The 25241-nt window shown below is 40.8% G+C and overlaps 1 protein-coding gene across 1 annotated transcript in view; it reads right to left on the bottom strand.

Moving 5' to 3' along the window:
* Nucleotides 1–529: 529 nt before the first annotated feature.
* Nucleotides 530–25241, bottom strand: part of RREB1 (ras responsive element binding protein 1) — a 147519-nt gene continuing 122807 nt past the window's right edge. Inside the window, 4 exon segments of the mRNA XM_039524397.1 lie at nt 530–4076; nt 6926–7663; nt 15184–15348; nt 21852–24603. Coding sequence (XP_039380331.1) covers nt 3556–4076; nt 6926–7663; nt 15184–15348; nt 21852–24603 — 4176 coding nt within the window. The 3' untranslated portion in view covers nt 530–3555.

Below are 25241 nucleotides of genomic sequence, written 5' to 3'. Positions count from 1 at the left end.
ACATTCTCAGGTACTTTACACATAGCTGTCTATTACATCCTGAAGACTTCACAGCTCTACTAAATTCCCTGTGGAAAATTCAACTGTGATGGTAGTTGCCACTGGACACCTATTTCATTTATAAAAAAAATATGAATAGTATTCTTTAAGTACAGCGCCAGCCCCTGACAAAGCTATTTACTTATGCGATCATGAAGCTGTAGTTTAAAAGTGGAAAGAGAGGTTCAAACTAAAGGTGGCTCAAGGAAACTGGCATGAAAATTTTGCCCCAACTTTTTACTGAAATTTTAACCAAAATCTTCAATCTACAAAAGCTGTGACTTGCCCCAAACTGGTTGGAATACAGGACAAAATGTTCAAAAATCTTTTGACCATCTCTAGTTCAAACACAGCCCAACAACAAGGGAGAACCATAAGACCATCCCTATACATAAACTCAGACTCTGGTTTATGTATTATCCTTCACAGATAGGCTTAAAAGCAAGTTACAACAAACCCACAAGAAGAGCCGTGTCCATTTTGCAACCTATAATTTTTAAATATAACATTTTATTGCTTAGATGGTTTGATACAGAACAGGTTTACTTTCAATTTGAATTTGGAAGTACTGTACAGCTGAATAAAGAGAGGAATAAAAGTACCAAAACAAATGTGTGATTCTCTGTTCATGTGGCATAAACCAGTCTTGTACACAACTTGTAGCAGCAGTTTAAGTTCCCTTTAGAAAAAATATGAATTCTACACATTTATTATTGTTTCCTGCATGGGCTGAAGTAACTAAGATTAAATTTCCTTCTTGAATAGAGAGAATGAGAGAGAGAGAGACACACACACAGAAGGGGAGAGAAGATTACGAATCATTCTGAAAATGGAATCAGACTGTCACATAGCTCCAAAAAGCCATTTGAGAATAGTCACAAACATAAGTTCTCTTTTTCTTTTTGCGCTTTCACAGTCAAGTGCTTAATGTAGTGATTGAATTATTTCATCGTTAAGTCCATTGCAACTCTGACAAAAGAATTTCAGAAGATCCATTTTTTTTTTGTAAAAGCCCTGAGAAAGGAAAAATAAAAGGATTCAAACAAACAAAAAAAAAAAAAAGAGAGAGAGACAAATTAGCTGAACATGCAAACTAAGCCTAAGATTCACCCATAGTTTAAACATGTTATAAACTTCACAGTTTAATATTGGGGAAAAAAACAACAACAAAAAAGTTCTCAGTCAAACTCAACTAATAAAAATGTCAATAAAATGTGGCAAGACCTTATAATCTACTAGGATATAGATAAAGGCTAAATAAAGCTTTAAATCAATAGTGATTATTGCTAGCAGATGTCCCGGCAGGCTGCTGGGAATTGATTACTCGCTACATTGTTCTGCAGCATACAGTTTAGTAATGGCTTCTCCCCCACAATATTGCGCAGTTTAGTGTGGAGAGCTGCAAAAAAACCCAAACCCCCAAAATTAAAAATAAACAACAAACAAACAAAAAAACCAAAAATACCCAAAATAATATAATAATTATCATCATTATAATAGTAATAAAAAAAATTAAGGGATGTGTGAACTGGTTTAAACTAAGTAGAACACACCTGGTAAAGTTTTAAAGGAATCATTGGTTCTGAGTTTTATTAATTTGGAGTAACTTATTTCAAAACTGGTTCATACATCCCTAATAAAAATCACATATACCTCAACTATTTTTTTTTCTTATTTTATATGCGAGAATATCACTTGAGAACATTTTTCTTCCTTTGAATTCTGGGGAGTTGGATTTCAGTCTCCAGAAATATATATATATGAGAGAGAGAGAGAGAGAGAGAGATTGATTTAAGGCCCTCTTCTTCCAAGTCTAATGAAAGTAGGACATGTGATTTTGCATGGGAAGGGACGGGAGGATCACAGTGTGGGTGAGGGAGCTGAAGTGGTGGAACGGCACAGTGAGACTCCGGCAATACTATGGCTCTGTCTGTCCCAGAGATCATGACTGAAGGACAACAAGAACAACAGATGCTGAGCATACCTAAAAATGCACAGCTACAGTAGGATACATTTTGCTTAACCCAGTAAATGCTGGTGGTTGGCAGTATCTCCTGTTGTAGGCAACAGGAGGCCTGTGAAGAAATCCCAACCCCCAGCATTAAAGCGGTTAAACTATCAATATGAAATTTAGAAACACACACACTAGTCTTCAAGCATCAACCCCAAAACCTCAGGAAGAAAGTTTTTTTTTAAATTTATTTTATTTATTTTTAACATGTTTTATATTTGTAGTTTTATTACCAGTAGTATTTTCTTGCTTTAGAAAAAGACGGTAGCAAGATCACGGTAAGGCTTGCATTTCTTTCTCGCTTTCTTTCAACTGGAAGACTAAATAACTTTGCTCATTAGTAACAAACGTCATGTGATCGGAACCAAGCAATTTGCAGTGCCTTCTTCATGCACTCAAGGTGGCAAGGGGAGTCCTTTCATGACCCTCCCCACACACACCCATGGTATCACTAGTGAGATGTTCCCCTGTACATTTGTGATGATTACTTGCTGGCCTCCATTTGATTCTCCAGTCAGAGGAAGGGTTCCATTTAAGTACAGTAGAAGAGCTGCAACATGAGAGGGGAGTTGGTGAAAGCTTAAACAGGGGATCCAAGCTGCACTGTAGATCTCCGTGGGCAAATATTGCCCATTCGTTTCTGCTGTCTGCAGAGACTAGCAAACTGATGAATTTATAAAATAATAATAAAATAATAATAATAATAATATATTGAAGCAAATCAAACATATATAACAGCGGGTGCATAATTTCCATAGGTTAAGTTGCTATGTAACTCTTCTCTGTGTACTCAGTCCACAATGGCCAGAAAGAATGTCTTTAAATGGTAACTAGATTACCATTTCTAATGCTGAAAAGTGGAAACAAGTTATGAGGTTGAAAGCTCTTTGTCTTTCCTGGTTTTGGCTTTAACCAACTTTGAACACCTTCAACCACCATGTCGTTAATACCTGGAACTGGATTAATGCTCCATCGTATGGCAAATGCAAGAATGTCTATACTGAGAAAAATCAGCATCTTGTACATATTTCCTCTGGCTATCTCATCTGAAATACATGTAATTTTCTTCCAGTTATTGGCTGTGGTATCCAAGGGCTTCCCCACCCCACTGCCCCTATTTCCAGCTCAGAGAACAAACACAGCGACTATAACAGATATACAAGAACAAGCTCACACACACACACACACACACACCAATACAAAAGGTAACATTAATGCTTAAATGAAAAAGGTCCTCTCCAAATAATTCATTAAAATATTACAAAAAAATCATTTTTTTGTTGAAAAAAACCTATGATACCAAAAGATCTAATAAAGTAGTAAGGCACTCAAATCAGTATATACCGTAGTCTCTTGCATTATTATACTGAAAGGCATATGGCACTGAATCCAGTCTGCCATACTATCCCGCAGCTGAAGGTCACTCTTACAAAATATATTCCAAAAACCTTGCTCTGCTGGTTTTAGTTTGTATGCTGGGATGGGTCCAATTTCATAGTAAGAATTCACTCAACTCCCAAAAGCTGAGGTGTACTATCTGCAGAGGCAAGAATGTGATTCATGGGAGATTTTTTGTTGTGCATCTCCAGCAAGTCCTGAATGAAACCTGATGGACTCTCGTGATCACAGTTACCCCGAGATTCCTGATCTTTTGTGATCTGTTTCTGTGCATTCTTGCTGGACTCTGCAAGGCAAGTACTAGCTGTTCGTCCGGGGGTTTTCTCCTCTCTGCAAAGGGAATCCTTCGCTGCATTGGCCAGACTCTCTTTTCGGTTTCTAGGGACAGATGAATGGTTACCAAGGCCTGCAACTGAGTCACACTCATTTTCTGAGATGGGGTTAGTGCCACTGTGGATAGACTCATTTTCACTGTCTTCTTCACACCTAGACTGGGTCTCCTCTTTGTCACTCTCCTTCTCATGGTTCCTAGCATTCTTGACCTTCTGGTGTATGCGCTGATGGCGAACCAGGCTGTGTTTCAGAGTGAAGGTCCGTTCACAGGTCTGACATTTGTATGGTCTCTCTCCTAGGACAGAATTAAGACCAAAATATAACTAAGATTATAAATACATTTCCCTCTCTCTTTTCAGGTCAATACAACATACAAGACTGCTCTAGACCAACGATTCTCACACTGTGGGTTGGGACCCCAAAGTGGGTCACATTTCCCTTTTAATGGGGTCGCTAGGGCTAGTCCCAACAATGTTTAGTCCCAACATTTACTGTAGGATTCCCTTTCATGTGACTTGGATAACTACCTGCTACCTGAGTAGTGAGGCCGACAGTTAGGTTCCTAATTGAAAGAGACCTGATTCAGAAAGGTACTGAGCTTCCGCAGTGGGAGCTGCATGTAAACAGTACCTCTGAAAATCAGGCTGCTTTTCTTTAAGTGTGTAATTTTAGACACCAACATTTGCAGGTGTTGGCTTTATTGAAGTCATATACCAAATAAATGCTTGACTTACCACTTCTGTAACAACTGATATTTAACAACTCTGTACCTAAAATCTGTGTAACTATATGGTTTCAAAATCTGGCTGTAAAACTACAATTATACTGAACTGTATGTCTACCTGTGTACCCAATTGCCTATTTAATAGTGAATTTACCTGCAACTACCCTACTGAAACACAAGCCAATGGTTTTAGAGAATTCTTCAATCTTACCCAAGGTCGCCAGGATCTGGTAGTGAGAGAGTACAACCAGCTCATATGGTTATTCATTGTTAAACACTTAGCTATCACATAAACCTGGGGGGACTGTAAAGGCATCTGCTGAAACATGTATTTTTTAAAGGGACTATGTTGTAATTTGGGTAGATGGGTAATTTGACATGCTGTATTCAGCATCCATAATTCATGTCTGTTAACATTCCGTGCCCGTAAGTGAGCAACTTTTTCTGCCAGAAGCTCAGAAAAGTCTTTTGAAACTCAAAGATGTTTGTGAAACTCAGCATTGAGGCAGCAGTTTCCTTTGCAGGATAAACAGACTGCACGACTTTCTTTCCCCCTCAAAAGGATGGAAATTACCACAAAACAGTAAAGACTAGCCCATGGCACAGAGGGGCTGGGGTTCATAGAAGGAATGAGGATGATGGGCTCAGTTTTTCTGGGCAATCAGTATTTAAAAAACAAGCTAGGCGGCATGTGAGAAAACATTTCTTCCTCAGTCCCTGATGAACATTTTACACACAAATTATTAAACCAACTAGAAATGGAAGCTGCTTACAAACGAGTTCTGATATAGGAAAACTCTATCTCTTGTTAAGTAAAATAAAGAGTCCCATAGTGATTCAATGTGAAAATGCAGACCAAGCTGCAAAGCATTTAAGCTTATAAGAGGTTTCTGAGGCAGAGAGTAACTTTACTCTCAAAAGGTTCTGGTTAGAATCAGGAGAAAAAGTTGTTGGTTTTTTTCCTCCCCAACATTTTTTTTTTCCACAAAAAACTGGCAGAATGCTGTAAAGATTCTGTAACTCAGAATCAGGTCCTGTTTAATGATGCACAAGCCCTTTGGTGCATTGCATCTCCTGCATCCATGATCAACAGAAAGAAAAATAAATGATGCAAGTTTGGCATGATTCCACTAATATGATAGCTTCTTGATCTTTTAAAAAATATGAGTGCACAGAGTGAGCTCATAAATTTGAAGAGCCCATAGCAATGGATTGAGACAGACTTACTGTAGGGTGTATAATAATATACTAGAAAATAAACTGTAGGGACCACCCTGCATTGGAAGAGAAATGGACTAGAGATGAGTGAATGGCTCTTCCATGCATCTTATTTTTATTCTTCAGGCAGGCATTGTACAAATTTTCCCCACATAGCCCCAGTTGGGGAAAAATGTGGACAGGGTCACAAAAACAATTTTTTAGAAACAACTAGCAATGAAGCTAGTTAAATGTATTATGTTTGAAGGAAAAAAATCACGCATTGGTCAAGGCTACTACAGAAAGTGTTAAAAAGTTAAAGAAAGTGTGGGTGGGTGGGGTAGAGAAAGACTCCAGTGACAAGTCCAACAAACCTTCAGGAACAATGAAAATATTAAAAAAATCTGACACATGGATTGTTGAGGAGCTCATCCTCAGAAAGCACAAAAGCAGCATTGGCTCATCAGAGAATGCTATGTTAGACTTAAGAATCTTTCCCCAAAGGCTTTCTTGAACACAGATGTATCATACGTTGTAGTGATTTTGTAATGGACACAAATAAATATAAGAATGAGACCAAACTAATTTTTCCTTGTGACACAACCCACATGTCTAGCAGTGAAAACTGGAAGCTGATCATGGCGTTGCATCTCACTCAGATAAACATAGCAAAGAGTGTGATCAAACAGATCCACCGAGGCATGGAGATGCTGGGTCTCTAGAATCATATGATAAACCGACTCCCCTCCTCCGATGTATTCCCTTTATAGTGTCATTATACTCCAATATGCAACAAAATACAAGAGAAATGCAGAGCCACAGAGGAGGGGGCAAGGAGCTGGATATAAAATCTGTGCAATAGTTTCCCTGATCTCTCCTCACCTCCAAATTCTGAACCACGTAAGTGGAAAAATAATTTTGGAAAAATTTAAGCCAACTACCCTTATTCGCCAGGTAGATAAATATATCATTGACTATGTATTTCCACAGAGCTTTCTGCAGATGTAAAGGATTTTGAATGTTTACCCTTCTCTCCCCATTCCTCTCCAATTCATTTTATGTTGCCACAGAAACTTAAACTCGCCTCATAACATAGTTTGACTGTGCAGCAGAAATTAGAAGTCCCTGCTCGTGCTGAGGTCCATCAGGCTGAAGAGCTCACAGGATGCTGACCATAAGCAGCAATCTCCTCCCTGCAATACTGTCTCATGTTCTCCACTTACCTGTATGGGATCTCATGTGTCGTGTCAAGTCCTGTAGAGACCAAAACCGCTTGTTGCACACAGTACAGACTTTCTTCCTCTTGTCTGCCTTTGTGGTACTCTTAGCCCCATTAGTCTTTGGTTTTTTGTCATCATCACTCTTCTCACAGGATTTTCTTTCTGTGCTCTCTCCCTCAGAGATGCTTTCGCTCTCTTCATTCTCTTTTCCTGTTGCCTCACAGTCCACAGAAGATTCTAGCACCTTTAAGTCCATTGGGGGCTCTTCCTGATCAAGAGTGGAGTCTTGCTTCAGGGGAGCTCCAGCTTCCTCCTGAACACTTTTGCTTTCATCCTCACTGCTCTTTTCGTCCTTTCTGTCCTCACGAGCATGGGCCTTTTTGTGCCGGCCAAGAGTGCCAGCAAATTTGAAGGTTTTCCCACAAACATCACAGGCGTGTTTCTTTTCACTCTGGGAGCAGTTACCTGCACTCTGGTCACTCTCTGCCAGTTTAAAGTCCATCAGCTTACTGGCAAAATTGAGGTCAAGGCTTTTGTTACTTACAGAGTCTTCCTCCGGTCCCTCTTCGTACTCATCTGCTTTTTCTTGTGCATCCTCTTCTTCTTGGGGCAAGTCAACCTTTTGCTCCTGCTTGGGACTGCATTTGTTTTCCGGTAGCTCCATTTCTTCCTCTGGCTGCTCTCTCTCGCAGGAGGTCAGATCCAGCACCCCACCTAGAGTCTCCAGATCTGACTGACTGTCTGTAGGCAAAGAAAGGGAAATTTTTGTAAGTCAGATATTCTCCACTGATGCAGAATTAACTATGTGTCCTGTCAAGGCATCACAGACTCACTAGCATCACTTCTAATTCATTCAATTTATTTACCACCAAGGCCAGTAAATGTACAGCTGAGAAGAGAACATAACAGACACCAAAAATGAGGCCATTAGGAGTCTGTAACAACATACTTTCTTCTCGAACATACAGCTACTGGGTTCTTGGGTCTCAGTTTCATTGAGCCACAGTATAATCACTCTCACTACAGAGAACAAATGGTAATGCTCAGATATCAAAGAAGAGGAGGTAAGTGCAATACTATTATAAATGCATACCAAAGATCTGCAATTATTTTTTATTTATAATACAGGAGAGTTTTTATGCATTCTCAGAGATTACTTGATCAGTCTGTTTAAGAAGTGGTTTCTATATAATGGAGCCCCTTTGCAAAATAAAAACAAATGTAATTAATTAGTATAATTAAGTGTTAAAGATTGTTACATTCCAAATTTGGGTAGATACAGATATAGGTCATATTGACATACCTCTGACATATAGAAATCATGGAAGTTTGTGCCAGTACAGGATTCAGTTCTCTATAGTGAATACATTTATTAAAATGATACTACACTGAACTAAGACAAAAATGCAGCAATGGGTGACATCACCCACTGTTTTGTGACCCCTGCAACAACCAGACATAGGGTGAGTTATCAGCCTCAACTACTGTAAGGCTCCCTGCTTTTATCACCTTGTATCACATTCTTAACATTGCTTAAAACACAGTTTGAGTTAAATTCCTTAATTTCTTTAAAGAAAAATGGAGGCAGAGACAGAGAGCTTCTGAATTCTAGAGAGAGGGTGAATTTGTAAATGGAAAATAATCCAGACCAGATTTGGATGCCAAAATTGAGACTGATGTATGGGACATAATTGCAGCTGTTGTGCCTCTTTTTAGTTAAGATTTCAGGACACAAGCTAGACAAATCATGTTACCAAAAGCTGTGACTCTCCTTGCTTTAGTCAACTGTTTGCAACATTAATATAGACCTAGATGTTAGTATTCATCAAGTGAACAGTATCATCTTTTATATTTATCATGGATCTAATAATTTTGAAAAGACCTCTAACATGCTATATGTACTAGCAGCCAAAACACTGCATAACTAACAGTGGATTTAGCGTTTACCTGCAAGTCTAATAGCTTCTTAGTAACTATAGCGATTTAAAAATGCAGATAAAATTTACAATTATTTTCTGGCTGACACATGCACAGCATGTGGAGTTTGTCTCAGAACTGCCTAGATTTTTTATTATAAGCTTCTCTCATATAAAGAGAGCAACCAGAGATGACAGTAAGATAGTTATAACGCTCTTGATAGTTTGGAATAGGTTTTTGTAATGCAACACCTTCACAGTGGTAAGAAATATTGTGGCTAAGCAGAACTTCTAGTAATTGTGCATACCCACTTAATACAGCATAATCCTGATACATTTTGGTGGGGGGTGGGAAGACCACAGAATCACAGAAATGTAGGACTGGAAGGGACCTCGAAAGGTCAGTTCAGTCCCCTGCACTGAGGCAGGACTAATCATTATCTACACCAGAGGTCGGCAACCTTTCAGCTGTGGTGTGCCAAGTCTTCATTTATTCACTCTAATTTAAGGTTTCGCGTGCCAGTAATACATTTTAGCATTTTTAGAAGGTCTCTTTCTAAAGTCTAATATATATAACTAAACTATTGTTGTATGTAAAATAAATAAGGTTTTAAAAATGTCTAAGAAGCTTAAATGCAGGAGATCTATTCCAAAGGGTGGGTGGATTACAGATATGCCTGTGGATGAACTGATGTCTCTGACATCAGGAAATGGAGTGCAGAGAGGGGCTTAGAGCCTATCAGGAGTTGTGAAGGGCAGGGAAGACCTTGTGAGCTGGAAATAGCTAGTCTAGCGGTGAGACCTTTCCATTCCAAAAGCTAGACATCTTATTAAGGTGTCCTGTTCCAGATTCAGATACAAACTAAGCTAGGAATACGTGAAAATCTGCATGTGCATGTATTGGGAGCGATACTTTTTGCTGCATCTGGATCAGCACACATTTTTAGGAACAATTTCACAGGTCTGTTACAAAGGGGCTCAGGAAAACTGGGGGTTATAAGGGAAAAACTGTTTTGTAACCTTAATAGTAGTAGTTACTATCAGAAAATGGTCTAATAGTCTCCAAGGAAGTTGTAGAAACCCCATCACACAAAGACATTTAAAAACTGGGGTGGGCAAAGCACTAGAAATAATGCTGAAACAAATGGCACTGCCAGAAGGATAAGATAGAACAATATAGAATATTAGAGCATCTATTTACATTCACCACCATCACAGTGCTTAACTTCTAGGCTATCCCAAGGAACACCACCTTTCATGTGTTTAAGATGGCACATTTTCTGTCACTATTTTAACAGCTTCCACTAGGTGGAACCACGTAGTAAGGTTTTTTTTCTTTTTTTTTCATTTTTTAAAAACACACAAGGTACAGCTTTTCCTAGCTCCACCACCAAAGTAGGGAACACCTGCCCAATCACAAGAGGCTTATGATATCAAAGCTCTAAAGTGGTTTTTTCCCCCTTCTTCATACTCACTCAAAATATATATTATTGATACCCCTATTAAATCTAGTCACCTTTAATGAGAATAATACACCTTAAAAACAGCCAGTTTACATTTGAGGATTTCAGTCATACACCTAAAACCGTTCCAACTAAAGGGAAAATTAAAAGCATAAAAGGACAAGTACAATTTATTTAAAATAAATAAATCCTATCAATTTGTAATAAATGTGGGAAAAACCACCAATTTACCAAAAAAAAAAAAAGTTATTAAATACTGTAACTAGTGAAAAACCAGATGCCACGATATTGCTTATCTTCTGATACAGGTTCTGATCCTGCAATACCTTCAAATGAATAATTACTCATATGAACAGTCCTATTGACTGATATGAGTGAAATTGTTCAAGACTGAGTCCATTAATTATGTCCAAGAAGTAGAAATCAGTATCTGAAACACCACAAAGCCCAGAGAATTTCCCAGCTGTTTTAAGATGAATTCCATTGTTTAATCAGGAAAATGTTTTTATACTCCACTGGCTTAATGCAAACGATCATTATACATCTTCTGCACAAGATTCTCTACTAAGCAATAGCACTTGCTTTAAAACAACTTAATGGCTCTTGCCTTTGTCACACACTCTAGTGCAGGAGTCGGCAACCTTTTAGAAGTGGTGTGCCAAGTCTTCATTTATTCACTCTGATTTAAGGTTTTGCGTGCCAGTAATACATATTAACATTTTTAGAAGACCTCTTACTATAAGTCTATAATATATAACTAAACTATTGTTGTATGTAAAGTAAGTAAGGTTTTTTAAAATGTTTAAGAAGCTTCATTTATAATTAAATTAAAATGCAGAGCCCCCCGGACTGGTGGCCAGGACCCGGGCAGTGTGAGTGCCACTGAAAATCAGCTCGCGTGCCGCCTTTGGCACCCGTGTCATAGGTTGTCTACCCCTGCTCTAGTGCTAAGCAGCTCTTCCTTTTGTCATTAACTGTGATCTGGAACCTGAAGTTGCTATGCATGTGCCGGCCACAGAGACTGCAATTTCAAGCCCTCTGTCCTGCTAGAAAGTAACAATGATCTATTTGACATGTACTGGGGGCTGCAACAGTTGTTGTAACATCATCATTTTCTAGTGTAGACAGCGCCTGAGAGATGTAAGGACGGACCACAGAGATGGAGATAAGCAATGATGGATTTGGCTAAACATACTAAATATACTTACTTTGTAAATATTTTCCCAGTTACCTCTGGAAGTAGTTTTCAACTGTCTCATACTGTGGACCACTTCCTGAACATATTTGTCTGTCTTTCTGTATTACAGAATAGAGAGGCCCTCTCTTACCTAACTCCCACTCCCAATTCCACACCTTCCCTGCATCAATTAGAATACAGTCTTTAGTCACAAGAAACAGTAAAATAAAGTTGCTTTCATATGTTAGATATGGATATTTTATTATGTCCCCTCACATTTTGTCTCTGGGTATTTCCTCTCCCTGGGCCCAGGGCTTCACATTTACTTATACCAGGGGTCAGCAACCTTTCAGAAGTGCTGTGCTGAGTCTTCATTTATTCACTCTAATTTAAGGTTTTGTGTGCCAGTCATACATTTTAACGTTTTTAGAAGGTCTCTTTTTATAAGTCTACAATATATAACTAAGCTATTGTTGTATGTAAAGTAAATAAGGTTTTTAAAAATGTTTAAGAAGCTTCATTTAAAATTAAATTAAAATGCAGAGCCCCCCAGACCAGTGGCCCGAACCCGGGCAGCGTGAGTGCCACTGAAAATCAGCTTGTGTGCCGCCTTTGGCACATGTGCCATAGGTTGCCTACCCCTGACTTATACCAAGTCACCCCTCATTGCCTGAAATCTGACTTCTCTTCTGTACTGTTACACTCCTCTTTGTTTGTACTCTGTAGCTTCCCTTCATTTCAGAATGCTGCATACAGGCTACTCTCTCACCTAGGAAGTGGGAACATAGACATCCTCTCTCACTTTCACAGATTCTCTATCCATCTCTGAATTCTATTCATAAATGCCACCCTGGTTTTTGAGAACTCCTATAGACTTGTTTCATATTACATGACCTCTCAAATTGAATTTCCTGTCTTTACATCTCACCTTAAAGCTTTCTTCTTTGCTTTATCTTGTGGTTGTGTCTAACCCTCATCCAAACATCCCTTCCTTCCTCTTTCCAGTGACACTGGTGCTGGTAAGCACTGGCTAATGACAGCCATCTTCCTTACAACCTTTAAAATCACAGCCCTTGCAAACTTCTTCCATGTTAGCTGGACTACACTATTTACCCACCTTCTATAAGAGCCAGAAGAAGAATTAAAACATCTCTGTCTCTAGGGTAGTATCATTGAAACAGAAAGTATTTTAAAAATACAATTTGCGTTAATCATTTATGCTCTTTACATACCATGGACAATGAAAGGAGACTGCAAGTCCAAGGCTGTACAATGATTTGGGAATATGATTAAAAGATTATTTGGTCCTGTCTTTGCTGCAAGACTATGCTGTGGGAGGAACAACTGTATTGTAACTGCATTCCCCAACACTACTCCTGGGGGAATTCTGCATCACTGTGCATGTGCAGAATTCACGTGTCCTGCAGAAATTAATTTTTTTCCCCGCAGAAAATACATTCTGCCCCAGAAGTGCTGCAGTTCTACCTTTTTCCCACCAGAGGCCACTGTGGCACCAGAACAGCCAACAGTATGAATACAACAAGAAGTCCGGTGGCACCTTAAAGACTAACAGATTTATTTGGGCATAAGCTGTCATGGGTAAAAAAAACACTTCTTCAGATGCATGAATGTTGCAGGCTGTTCTGGTACCACAGCAGCCTCTGGTGAGCAAAAGGCAGAACTGAAGCACTTCTGGGGTAGAATGTATTTTCTGTGGGGGGAAAAAAATTCAGTGGCACAGAATTCTCCCAGGAGTAGAAGTTCGTCACAGCACCTGGCCTGTGGAGCCAGGTTAGGACAGAGTGGGGCACCCGCGGCTGCTGGGAGGTCACAGACAGGGGTTCAGAATGGCTAGTGCAGGAGAACAGACAGTGGGCTCAGGAGCTAGTGTGGTGACAGCATTGAGCCAGGGACTGAATAGGAATGGGGGTGCATGGACATATGGGGATGGAAAGGAGGCTGCAGGGACCCATCAGGATGGGGGGTGCAGGGACAGGGGCAGATGTGCCTGACTGAATGGGAGAGGCTTGGGATCAGCCAGGGTCTACATGGGGGAGGCTCCCCAACTCCCTAACAATCCTGCCCCTCCCCCCACAATAAACCTATTCCATATTTCTCCCCCAACAACCCTCCAGGTTCACCCGAGTGTCCTTCCCTCTCCCTCACCTCCTCCATTACCCCTGACACTCCCAAGCCTTTGCACTGCCTCTGACGGGTGCAGGAAATACAATTCTATACTGTAATTTAAATGAATTCCTCAAAGTTCTTATTAATATGCCTAGTAAGGAATCCATTTGTCAAAAAACATTACAGACATACTTGCTGACAGCTATTTTGAAATAAATTATGAAAATAATTGAAACTGGTATGATTATATTGTGTTATTTTGACAAATAAAATATGCAGAGTTTTGCAGAATTTTTAATTTTTTGGCACCAAATTCCCCCAGGAGTACTCAAACGGACGTTTATAGAGATAGATCTGAACTTTATCTTGATTTGTAAGGCCCTGCCAGCACGGGCCCAATAGCCTAGTTAAACAGGACTTAAACATAATTTACTTTGACAAAGTAGTGTGGACTGAACCAAATGGTACTAGAACAATCATGTACTGCCTAGACAGAGACCGAGGCTACACCACGCCTTTTTGAATAATATTTCACTTTGATTGCAACCACCCTTGCAACCCAGCCATGTTAGAAACCTCTTTGGCGACAACCAAGTTTAAAAACTTTCAAGCAGGGTTTAAAAATTCTGTTGTAAGGAGAGAACAGGCCTTGGGTCCTGTCTACACAATTTTATTGTGTCAGGGGATCATGTTATAACATGAAGTCCGCTTGATCAAGTTATAACATGGTTTGGTTCTGTCTGTGTAGTCAGGAACAAACCATATCATATCTATGACACCAAACTGTGCTATATAGCCCTGTAAAGTTAAGGGCTGCTAACACAGTTATAACACAGTGTAGTCCCATTTTGACAGGCAAGGCCAAATCGTGTTGTAACATGTCCCCCAACATGGTAAAGTTTATTGCGAGGCTAGCACTTAGCCGGATCTGTATTACACCGTTTAAAAGGGAATTGCGAGGGATTCATATTCTGGTCCCTCTTCCCTTCATTACAGTACACCACCATCTATCAAACAATTGGTGGATATTGGAAACCCTCATATAAATGGGAATTCAGAAAAATGGAAGGAAGGTATGATGCAACTGACTGTTGGTTAAATCAGGGTTCAGTGTAATGGGTTGATTTGTAACTTTCATTGACAGGCTAATCAAAACCACGTCCCTTCTGCTGCTTTTAAATTCATTGCTACAACACAACTTCTATGAAACCTACTCAAAAGATTCCTGACACGGAAGCTCTCTTTGAAGTATGTATGTACTTCACAAGGAAGGCTCACCCGTCCAAACTATAACCAGTAGCATATTAAGCAATTTTCAGGCAACAGACTCACACAGCCATCTGCTTGGCTTCCCTCTAAGTTCAGTCTCTCCTATGTAGTCAACACAGAAAAACTACTGAATAATTGCAGCTACCCTTGTTCCTATCAGCTTGCTCTTTCTGAACAAACACCACTCCGCCCTCTGAAAGCTAACTAAAGCCTTGTGTCATGCAGCAATGTATTTGCTTCGTTTGTCTACAGGCTCCAAGCAAATTAACACAACTTGTCTTGTTATTCTGAACAACCTGAAAGAACTACCTGTGCTATCATGAGATCCAGCATCACTTTCTTTAGACTGGGGGATAAGCCCGTTTCTTCTCAGAGAGCAGTTGGCAACTCCATGTTTGCGCAAGAGGTGGCGTTCACAGTTAGATTTGGTAGAAAAGAAGACATCACATTTTTGACAGGGGAAGGGCTTCTGACCTGAAGCGGGAAAAAAAAAAAATTTATCTATCTTTCTAATGTGTAATAAGAGCCTCTCTGGTTTCCCGTTGGTTTGAGACCATGTGTGATTAATGTGATGATTATTTTCCCCCTACAACTAGAATTCCATCCTATCCTGCCTGGGTGGATAAAGTTCCCTCTCACCTCCATAGTGTCCCAGGAAAACTACTACAACATCCTCGTTTGTAAGATCCTCAATAGAAGGATCTTTTCTGTGTGTGTGTTGAATCAGGCCTGCTGTGTTACGGGCCTGATGCAACTTCCCTGTGAAATCACTGGGGAGGTTTTTCCATTGACTTCAACAGAAGCTAAATCAGGTCCTGTGTGACAGCAATGATCATCTCTGCATGTTTGGAATAAGAATAACCAAAGGAGTAAACATTAAAAGCTAGAACAGCAAAATAGGACTGGGTTTAGAAAACTTTTAAAAAGCCAAAGCAAAAACAAATGCCATGCAATGGAATCAGAAAAATAGGCCTAAAAGATACCTCTCTGAAGAAGGAAGAGGTGGGGACGAGGGGTGTATATAAAAGGAAATCAGCTACTGTAAGAAACCAAAGGGTAGCCTCATCTCCTTCATAAAACGCAGACAACATGGTCACTTCCCTCACTTTAATCTTCCATGAGTTGGGTTCTGTGCTAATTAGCATCTGAATCTGTATTAGGGAATCATGTGTCACTTAAACAGCCCTGTATCTCACAACTGGACTGTGGTAAGTCACATGGCTCCCTCAGATGAGTTCTGCTTCTTTCCCTTCCTTGATTTTCTCCGTGTAAATTCAGCGTTCTGCAAGTGACATGGTACCACTGTCTATAGGCAGATAAGCTGCTCACTTCTTAGTTGGCCAGCTAATTATGTTGGCTGTAAAATTAAGACTTGAAATATTTATACCATCTTTGTCTCCACTTGTACTTGGCTTCTTTCCATAATCCAAATATAAAACAGAACTTCAAGGGGAAGGCCCTTTCGCAGTTTGCTGCATGTTAGCTCTGTGCTTTTCCATGTTTCTCTGTGTGTATGCAGTAGAAGGGTTAGTTTGGAATTAATTATTTATAACTCAGAACCAGCTTCTCAGATCAGAATCTCCTGGCCATTTCTAACACGGAAAGCTTTCACACAACCATCTTTGTATAAAACAGTCTAATATATTTACAGCAGTTACAACCTACACCTTTTGTTCTTCTGACCTTCGCACAAACACACACATTAGACGGAGGTCTCAAGTCCTACCTACAAAACCTGCCTGTTATGCAAAATGTACTCCCCTCCCCACCCCATGTATTTTACTATCATCAACTTAAACTAATAGATTAAAGAAAGACAGTTAGGCCTCAGAAGGGCCACATACTTTGGACTCCTCAAAATAAGAACTTAAAAGCTGGACCATTCTCTCTCTGCCTCTTTTTTTTTTTTTTAAACAAGTTTTGCATAAGAAAATGCAGGAAACCCTGGGTAATCCCTTTAATAGTAATGAGGATTTTTTCCCCAATGAACTCAAAAGTGCTATTTCAAATAGACTCAGGATGTGGCACACTTCTCAGAAGTTTGTCCAAACCCACACATTTTATTTTAAGTCAGGTAGCAAATTACATGAAGAGACAATGTTTTGGCCTGAAGGCTTTTTCCCTGGCTTTAAATAACAATTTGTTCTCGTGATAGGATACCCCATGCAAGTAGGTACATTAACTTTTTTTTTAGTTAAACTGATTAGGACTGAGCTTTTAAGTTTTAATTATTTACTTTTTCCATAAAGACATCATTGCTTGGCCTGAAGCTTACACATTAGATGCAAGATGACTCATTGTCGAACTCAGAAAGCAATGCAAAAGAACTACTGTCTGGGTCAGGCAATTTTTTGGAAATCTTCAATAGCATCTATTGAAAGGATTACGAAACAATTACAGCATAACGTAAGATAATTTCTTAACTTTTCTTACACAGAATCAACTCATGGTATTTTCAAAATTTATTTATTTTTTCCACTGTCACCATAAGGGGGGAAAACATAATTACTATGACAAAGTGCAACAGTGAAGATGCCAATTCAAAATTAAGTTATTAAAAAACAAAGAATTTTTAAAATCTAGTTTGTTTTCTTTATTTGTGCTTTATTTATGTATTTCTCAGTGTGGACAATAAAAACAGACTTGTCAGTCTCATTTTATTTATAGTTGATTTCATTTCAAAGTCTAGTGGTTACCTGGCAAGGTTTGCAAGTCAAAGTTTATTTCTTTAAAAAAAAAATTAAAAAAAAAATGCTTCTACCGGTAAGTCTTAGCAACATCTCAGTGTTAAAACGTAAATGTCAAACACTCATTTTTAAAAACCTAAGCCTTGGGCCAAATTTGACCTGACAGCACCCTTTAAAGAATCACTCAGGAAGGTTTTTAATGAGCACACCACTGATTTAAAATATATATGGTTAACCTGCTGTAGACTCAGGGGTCCAAATATACCAGATTTTTTTTTAAACCATGCACTGCCCCACATACAAGGAACAAAGTGAAATTAATCATCTCTGAGGCACCCTCTTGTTTCTTTCACTTTACTATTGGAACACAGAGGAGGAAGACGGGGAGAAAAGCAGAGGGAAGAGGGTGGGAAAAATAAAGTGAAGGGAGAGGACGACTCGAGGAAAATCAAATACAGCCAAGCAAAGAAGAATGAAGAAAGAAAGATATTAAAAGGACAAGGGTTCAGGTATACTCACACACAGTGGTACATGTGTACAGGTACCACTTCTGTGCTCTTCCACATCAGAGTATACCTGACCCACTGATGACCAACTGCAAGCTGTGCATCGCAATACAAACCAACAGTATTTCATTTACAGATCAAATACTTTCAGAGAAAAGTTCTTGGAGTCACAGAGAAGTATGGAAGCGGAGATGAGGAAGTGGAAGGAAGCTATATGGGATTTGGTAGTGCGAGGGATGGAGCAAAAAATGTGGGAGAAGATGACAGATGGGGAACTTAATGACGGGTCAAGGCACCAGCAATGAAGATGAGGTGATGGTGCTCTGGCAGTATGAAAGAGGAAGGGGCCAGCATACATAGGATGGGGTGTCAAGAAGTTATTTTTTTTTTTTAAATGGAGGAGGGAGGGAACCACATTTTAAAAATGAAAAACATATTCTGACCCTCCTTGGAAGAAATACCCCCAGTATTAACAAGCACAAGAAACATATATTTTAACTTTTTCACATTTGTATAACACACTTGCTTAATGTTGGCACGTGAACCCCAATTTAATGCTTGAAATGGTGGAGCTTTTCCTCATTAGGATACCCATTTGCTAAGCTAACTGGATAATTTAAACATTTGAGCCTGGGAACAACACAGATAAATAACAGAGGGGGAGAGGTTATTCACCACTTCCCCTACTAAATCAATCTCTATTATTTGTTTCACAACAGCTTATTACAGAAATACAGGAGGATGTGAGGAAGAGGACGTGGTGAGTGGCAAAAGCCAGGACTGTAGGCCTGGCAAGTGAGCATACAGTGCCAAGATTTCCCCCTAACTCCTTCAGATCTGTTGAGGCCAAAACCTTTAAGTGTCTCCTCCATCACTGTCCCAAGTCAGGGAATGCACAGCAAACTGAATAAAATATTCATAGTTTTCATGACAAGAAGGCTAAATAGATTTGCTCTCAAGTTTAACCAGAGCTACCCAACACATTCCGGAGTTCTAATCTGCAAGAGGGGCTTCGGGAAACTATCTTTTCCCAAACCTTCTACTAACCTGAAGCTGTCCCGCTCAAGAATTCCCATTGCACAGCTTTTACCATCACACTTATCTCTCTGGTACCCATCAATATTGTATCTACTACACCTGGCTCCCAACAATTTCTTCTATGTGGTCACACCTATGACAGAGAGGTCCCATTAATGTTTCAAAATATTTACAGCTTGTTTTTGTTATTCACGCCTGCCTTCCTGACCAGTACTTTATAGGCCTTCATATCTCACTCCTCCTTGGTCATTCCGTGTAATCTCCGAGGCCTTGTCCACACTAGAGTTTTCAGCTGTCAATTTTGTTGCACTGGTGCAAAACCCTGAGTATAGGGTTAGCATGCTAGTGTTACCCAGGCTAAACTGCACTAGTGCAAGTCATAGTTTATATCAGCAAACCACATCAACACTAGGGGTGTGTACCAGCACAGCTACACCAGTATCACTACAGTGATGGCTAAAATACTCAGTGTAGACAAGGCCAGAGTGTACCAGGATGAATCTGAATTGATTGCAACAATCACTGTAAGTGATGCCATCAGCAGAGTGGCTGCTCAGCAAGAAGGATACTGGGCTAGATGGACCATTGGTCTGACCTAGTTTGGCCATTCTTATGTTCTTTGCCTATGCTGGGGATCTGCACCACTTAACACTCTCAGTGGCCAGCCACCAACTTAGCTGTACTGGTGCAAGTCGCTAGTATAGACAAGCAAAGCTGCTATATGAACTAATGGAGCTCATTCCCAGCTTGGAGTTAAGGTAAGTTCCACCAGCACACATCATGGCTTATTGTGGTTTCCTCGGTATACACTAAGTGTCTGACCAGGGCAGATACTTTGGTGGCTAGTCATTGTCAGCTGTAAGCAGAGCAGACCCCAAGTGAAGACACACAGTGTTCTGCCTCACACACCGGATGCTGCTTTTCTGCTAAGGATGCATTTCCTCTTTGGAGGGTGGTGATTTAGAAGATGATTAAGAGAGACCTCAAACGCCCCTTATCACTGAAAACAAGCTGTGTATTTAGCGAGACAAAGCAATTTGTTCTGTGCAAGGCAGGAAAATAATAGCTTTACTGTTGTACAGGTGTTCTGCAAGTTATATGTTCATGTCACCCAACGTGGACTGTAACAGGGATTGCTCTATGGGTCAGAGTCCCTTTAAATTGCTTAACTAACTTTTTCCAGCTCTTCAGTTTTCTCTCTTCATTAGAGACACAGTCAGTTATTATATTTTGCATTCTTTTCAAAATGAAGGTTAAACTTCCCTACAGTCTGTACAAGCAGTAAACTCCTTTGTGAATCAACACTACTTGGTTAATATACAGAATTCCCACAGGAGAGAGCATTGCTTACAAATGCCCATTACTCTTATTCTTCTTGATGTCAGGATTTGATATTCCTCAACACAAAAGCAAATGCTAAGAGCGTAAACTGCTACTTCTCCTCTTTAAATAAAATGAAAGAGACACTAGGGGTCCAAGACTGCAGCTTTGCTTCTCTCTGTACACAGGATGAGAGGCTACCCGTGGCTCTGCTGCAATGCTAGTTGACAAGGGAGAGTAAAAAGCAATGCAGCATTCACTACAGCATTATTTATTTGTTTTAAAGTGAAAAACAAACAGAGCAGTCTCCTCATAATGCCCTTGCAATATAAAAGTTTAATGTTATTTACGCAGCAATACGATATCAAGAAAAAGTTCCAAGGAATATACAGTAAGTCTTCTTGCTTCAGGGCATAAGCCAGCCTCCTAAATGTCTGGGGTTAGGAAGAAACATCCCCTATGGTGCAGGTTATTATGCAGCTGTTCATTATGATGTTTCTTGCACCTTCCTCTGAAGCACGGGGTACTGACCACCATGAGCAACCAATACTAAACTAGAGGGACCACTTCTTTGATCCAAGATGGCAGTTCCTATGATCTTGTTCTGCTATAGAGTTTTACATTTATTTCCTCTCAGTTTTAAATTTCCTTATATATTTACTAAAGCTGACAAGCTGCTAATGAAGAAAGGCAGCCAAACAAATAATCAACAAAGAACTATTCAATACATAAGCTCATCTTCAGAATAAAGTTAGAATAACTGAAAACTAGAGGGAAAATTCTCTTCCTAAGTATAACAGAAGAACTCCACTGATGTCAACTGAGGCTACAACTACACAGTGAACTTGGGGTGTGATTCCCTGGCTTGTGTACACATACTTGCACTAACTCTCATTGAGCTAATATGAGTATAAATAGCAGCAGCAGAGACACAACAGCCATGCCGCGTACAAACTGCCTGGGTATGTACGTGGCTCAGCTGTTCCTCTGCTGCTACTACCACGAATATACTGCTATTTATACTTGAGCTAATGCGAGTATGCGTACGCAGAATCACACCCCTAGCTCATAGTGTAGACATAACCTGATTTGTGCCAGATCTGAACTACATGTAGGAGAGCAGAATTTACCTCTAGATATCCATGGGTACAGAAGTTAGGCGAGCTACAATATTATTGACAAACACCACAGTACAGTGTTGTGTTTTCATACCCCAAAATAACGGGAATGGTTGAGAAGTCACAAATCAAAGAGCAAAATTATTCAGACTATAAACAGGGGGAGATGAATGAATGAATGACACCCTTCCCTCCCGTCCCTCCAGCTAACATGGTGCGCTGAGTCTCCCAAGAAGTCGGAGAGTCTCTTTCTGGGAAAATAAGCTCAGTGACTACAACCTAACCATTACAGCATGAGGCTCTCTTACCTGTGTGAGTGAGCATGTGGCGCTGCAGGGAACTCGCCCAAGGAAAGACTCGGGGACAATAAGGACAGGTGATTTTTTGCAGGCAGTTTGAGTAAGCATTCCTCTTTCCTCTCAGCAGCTTATCGTCGGCAGTTTCTCTCTCGTCTTCACTTGTTCCGTTTCTGTCAGCTTCCTCTTTGAAATCATCAGTGGACTGCAGAAATGGACTAAATTTATTAGTGTCTGTGGTAGCTAGCATCTTCTCTATGCTAGCGAACTCTCCGCTTGACTCTAGGTCCACACCACTGCTCGCTTTAGGCTTGTTTTTCGTTCCTTTCTTCCTACCTCTTTTCTTAGCCAATCCAGCATCAGCAACAGGAGACTTCTCTGGAACATTTGGATCGTATGCCTTCTGAGTAAGGTCACTGGGAAGGCTGGAATCTTTCGGGATAGCCATTGTGATTGTCGCTTTTGGTTTGGAGTTCCCTGATTTATCAGAACCAGCGGAGCTGCTGGCTGCCTTGGGACTGGAGTCTGTTACCTCTGTTTTCAGCAAAGCAGGAGCAGAAGACACAGATGAAATGATCTGGGCAATGGAAGCCAGAGGTGGCAGCTCTTTAGTTACCGGAGGCTTTGGCAAAAGAGGTGGTGGCTTAGGCCTCAAGGGCCGCAGCAAGCCAGGGTTGCCAAGAAGAGCTGGGGAAATGATTGGGACAGTCAAATGCAAGGGACCCTTCAGTGGCTGGGAATGTTTGAGGGCTCCATTTTTCTCCACGCTCCTGTTGGTACTGAAGGCCAGAGGGGACTGCTGACAGTTATAGAGCTTGTCGCTGTTCCCAGAAACTTGGTCTTGTTTCTTGGCTTCACTCTGGACATCATCTTTATCCTTCTTGAGGGCTTTGGGAATTGACAGGTCTATGGGCTCCATGGAACAGTCATAGTGAGACAAGGAAGAGGTGCCAAACAGGTTCTCCTGCTTCACTTGCACCGTGCTTAAGTTTTTGTTCTTTTGCGAGAAGTCTAAGGGCTCGTCAAAGTCCATCGGGAAATTATTTGCAGGTTCAAGTTTGATTGGAACATGAGAAGGTGCCCCCCGCAAAAAGCCATTCTGTGATTCCAGGAAAGATGTGATGGACTTGCGGTCCATGTAAGTGCTGTCCTCCAGTAGTGGAGGGTCTGCCTGGTTCTCCTGAGGACTGCAGTCCACTGGCAGGATGTAGTTCTCTATCTCTCTCTCTTGCACATGTAAGTGTTGCTTGAGGATATGGTGAATGCAGTTTCGCTTGGCTGAGAAGGCAGTGCCGCACTCTTTGCACTCAAATGGCTTCTTCTTCTGGCAGCTGCTGTGAGTCCTCATGTGGATGCGCAGGGCGCGATAATGCTTGAGGTCCTCACCGCAGAATTTGCACACTGTGTCAGGGGAGCAGAAAGCATCCACCATCTCTGCTGCATTGCTGGTGACATACTCAATGTTCTTTTCTATGTCCTTCCTGGTCACTTTGAGGTGCTTTTTGCGCAGGTGCCTCTCACAGTTGGCTTTCACTGTGAAAGGGTAGTGGCAAATTTTACAGATGTACGGCCTCTCTCCACTGTGCGTCCGCAGGTGCCGAATCAGTGCTGCCTTGTCAGCTGCAATGTATTCACAGATGTTGCACTGGTAAGGGGAGATGCCCAAGTGAGAGCGAATGTGAGCCCTCAAGACACCAGAGAAGGCGAACACCTGGTCGCAGAAGCGACACGGGTACAAGACTTTCCTCATTGCTGGTGCTTTCTTGTTTGCGGCCCCTGCAATGATGGCCTTGAGGTCCCCTTCTGTGACCTCTTGCTTGATCTTGGCTTCCATACTCAAAGGCAACAGGGCTTCTATGATACTATCTTGTTCCAGCTGGGTTTTCATTTCATGCTGACTCAGTGGCTCTGTCTTGGGCTGAGGGAATAACTGTGAAGAAGGACTGGATTTGTTTCCTGATTTGGACAGCGTAAGGTGAGCCCTGGAAGCGGACTCCACAGAGTTTTTGATCAGCCTCAGTGGAGGCGGGGGAAGGCTTGGACTGATGCACCCAGGCGAGGCTTGCTGTGCACTGATCAGTGGAGGTGGCGTAGAGGTTGCTACAACTGTTCGAGGAGCCACCAAGGGCTTTGGCTTTAGTGGAGGCATATGCTTGAAAATAGACTGCACAGGGACAGCAGGTGCCTTAGAAAGTGGCGGAAGACTTATCTGAGGAGGAGCTGAAGAAGCCATCTTCAAGATCTGCTGAATGTCGGCCAGTTCGATGGCAGACTCGTTGGAGATGGGTTTGACCACAATACTGCTGTCGGGCTGAATGATAAAGCCCTTCTGGAAAGGCTGCAGCGACAGAAGCTTCATGTTCTCTTTTGTAGGCGGAAGGACCGAAAAAGAACCTCCCATGGAAGCAGCTTCCAGAGCAGACATGTTCAGCAGGCTAGTGCTGCCAGGTTCCTGAGGTAGGTTACTCTTCAGTGTTCTAAGCTGCATTTCTTGGACTTCATCTTGCATAACCTCCTCCTGTTTGACAGGCTTGATGTCTTTGGTGTGCTGTAGGCCCAAGGACGCCATGTAGACTTTCTGGTCTGGGTTCTCACCAGCTGGGATCTTTACCTGCGGTTTGTGCTTTTCTTTTCCCTGATCAACCATATGGGTTTCTGTGTGCAGTTTGAGTGCCGAATGCATGGGGAATGCCTTGTTACACGTCTCGCAAATAAACCGATGAAATTCACTGATGCATCTTCGCAGATTCGTTTCACACCAGACCTACAAGATAGCCACAAAATAATGTAACTGACCTAGTATTTGAATTATAATGCCTAAATATCAAACAAGCCTTATGCAGAAAAAGAAAACAAATTTCACTTCTCCCCCTCTCAAGAGATTGCAAATTTTATGGCAAACTTTCTTTTCCAGTGTAAACTAACCTTTTTCAGAACATGAAGATTTTTTTCCTTCAAAATATCCCTTTATATAAACAATCAAATAATATCCACCAGACGTTAACAAGTAATTTTATTAACAAAAGAGAGAAATTTAAAAGGGGGAAGGGGGACAAGCAAGAGGAGAGAGGTTTACAGCAAATGAAGTTTATGTAAATTTATTGTAAAACACCTCATAGGGGCACATATTTAAATTCATGCATACTTTTATTAAGGTATATGTGAATTAAACGTAGCCCTCAGGCTACTCTCAATGTTGCTAGTACTGCCCATGTGTGGCAAAGTTTGTCCACCATTGTTTTATACATGCCAGGCTCATTCCAGGACACCATTTGCAAACAGACAGAGTGCTAGCACTATGTTTACAGAATCTACATTTTTGTTTTTTTCTGGTATCCTCCAGGGTCTGCAACTCAGACAGGCAGGGATAGCAAAATAATGCTTCTAAAAAGACAACATATG

The sequence above is a fragment of the Mauremys reevesii genome, linkage group 2 (assembly GCF_016161935.1).
Source record: "Mauremys reevesii isolate NIE-2019 linkage group 2, ASM1616193v1, whole genome shotgun sequence".
Lineage (NCBI taxonomy): Eukaryota > Metazoa > Chordata > Testudines > Geoemydidae > Mauremys > Mauremys reevesii.
This window is presented reverse-complemented; position numbering and strand designations above follow the sequence as displayed.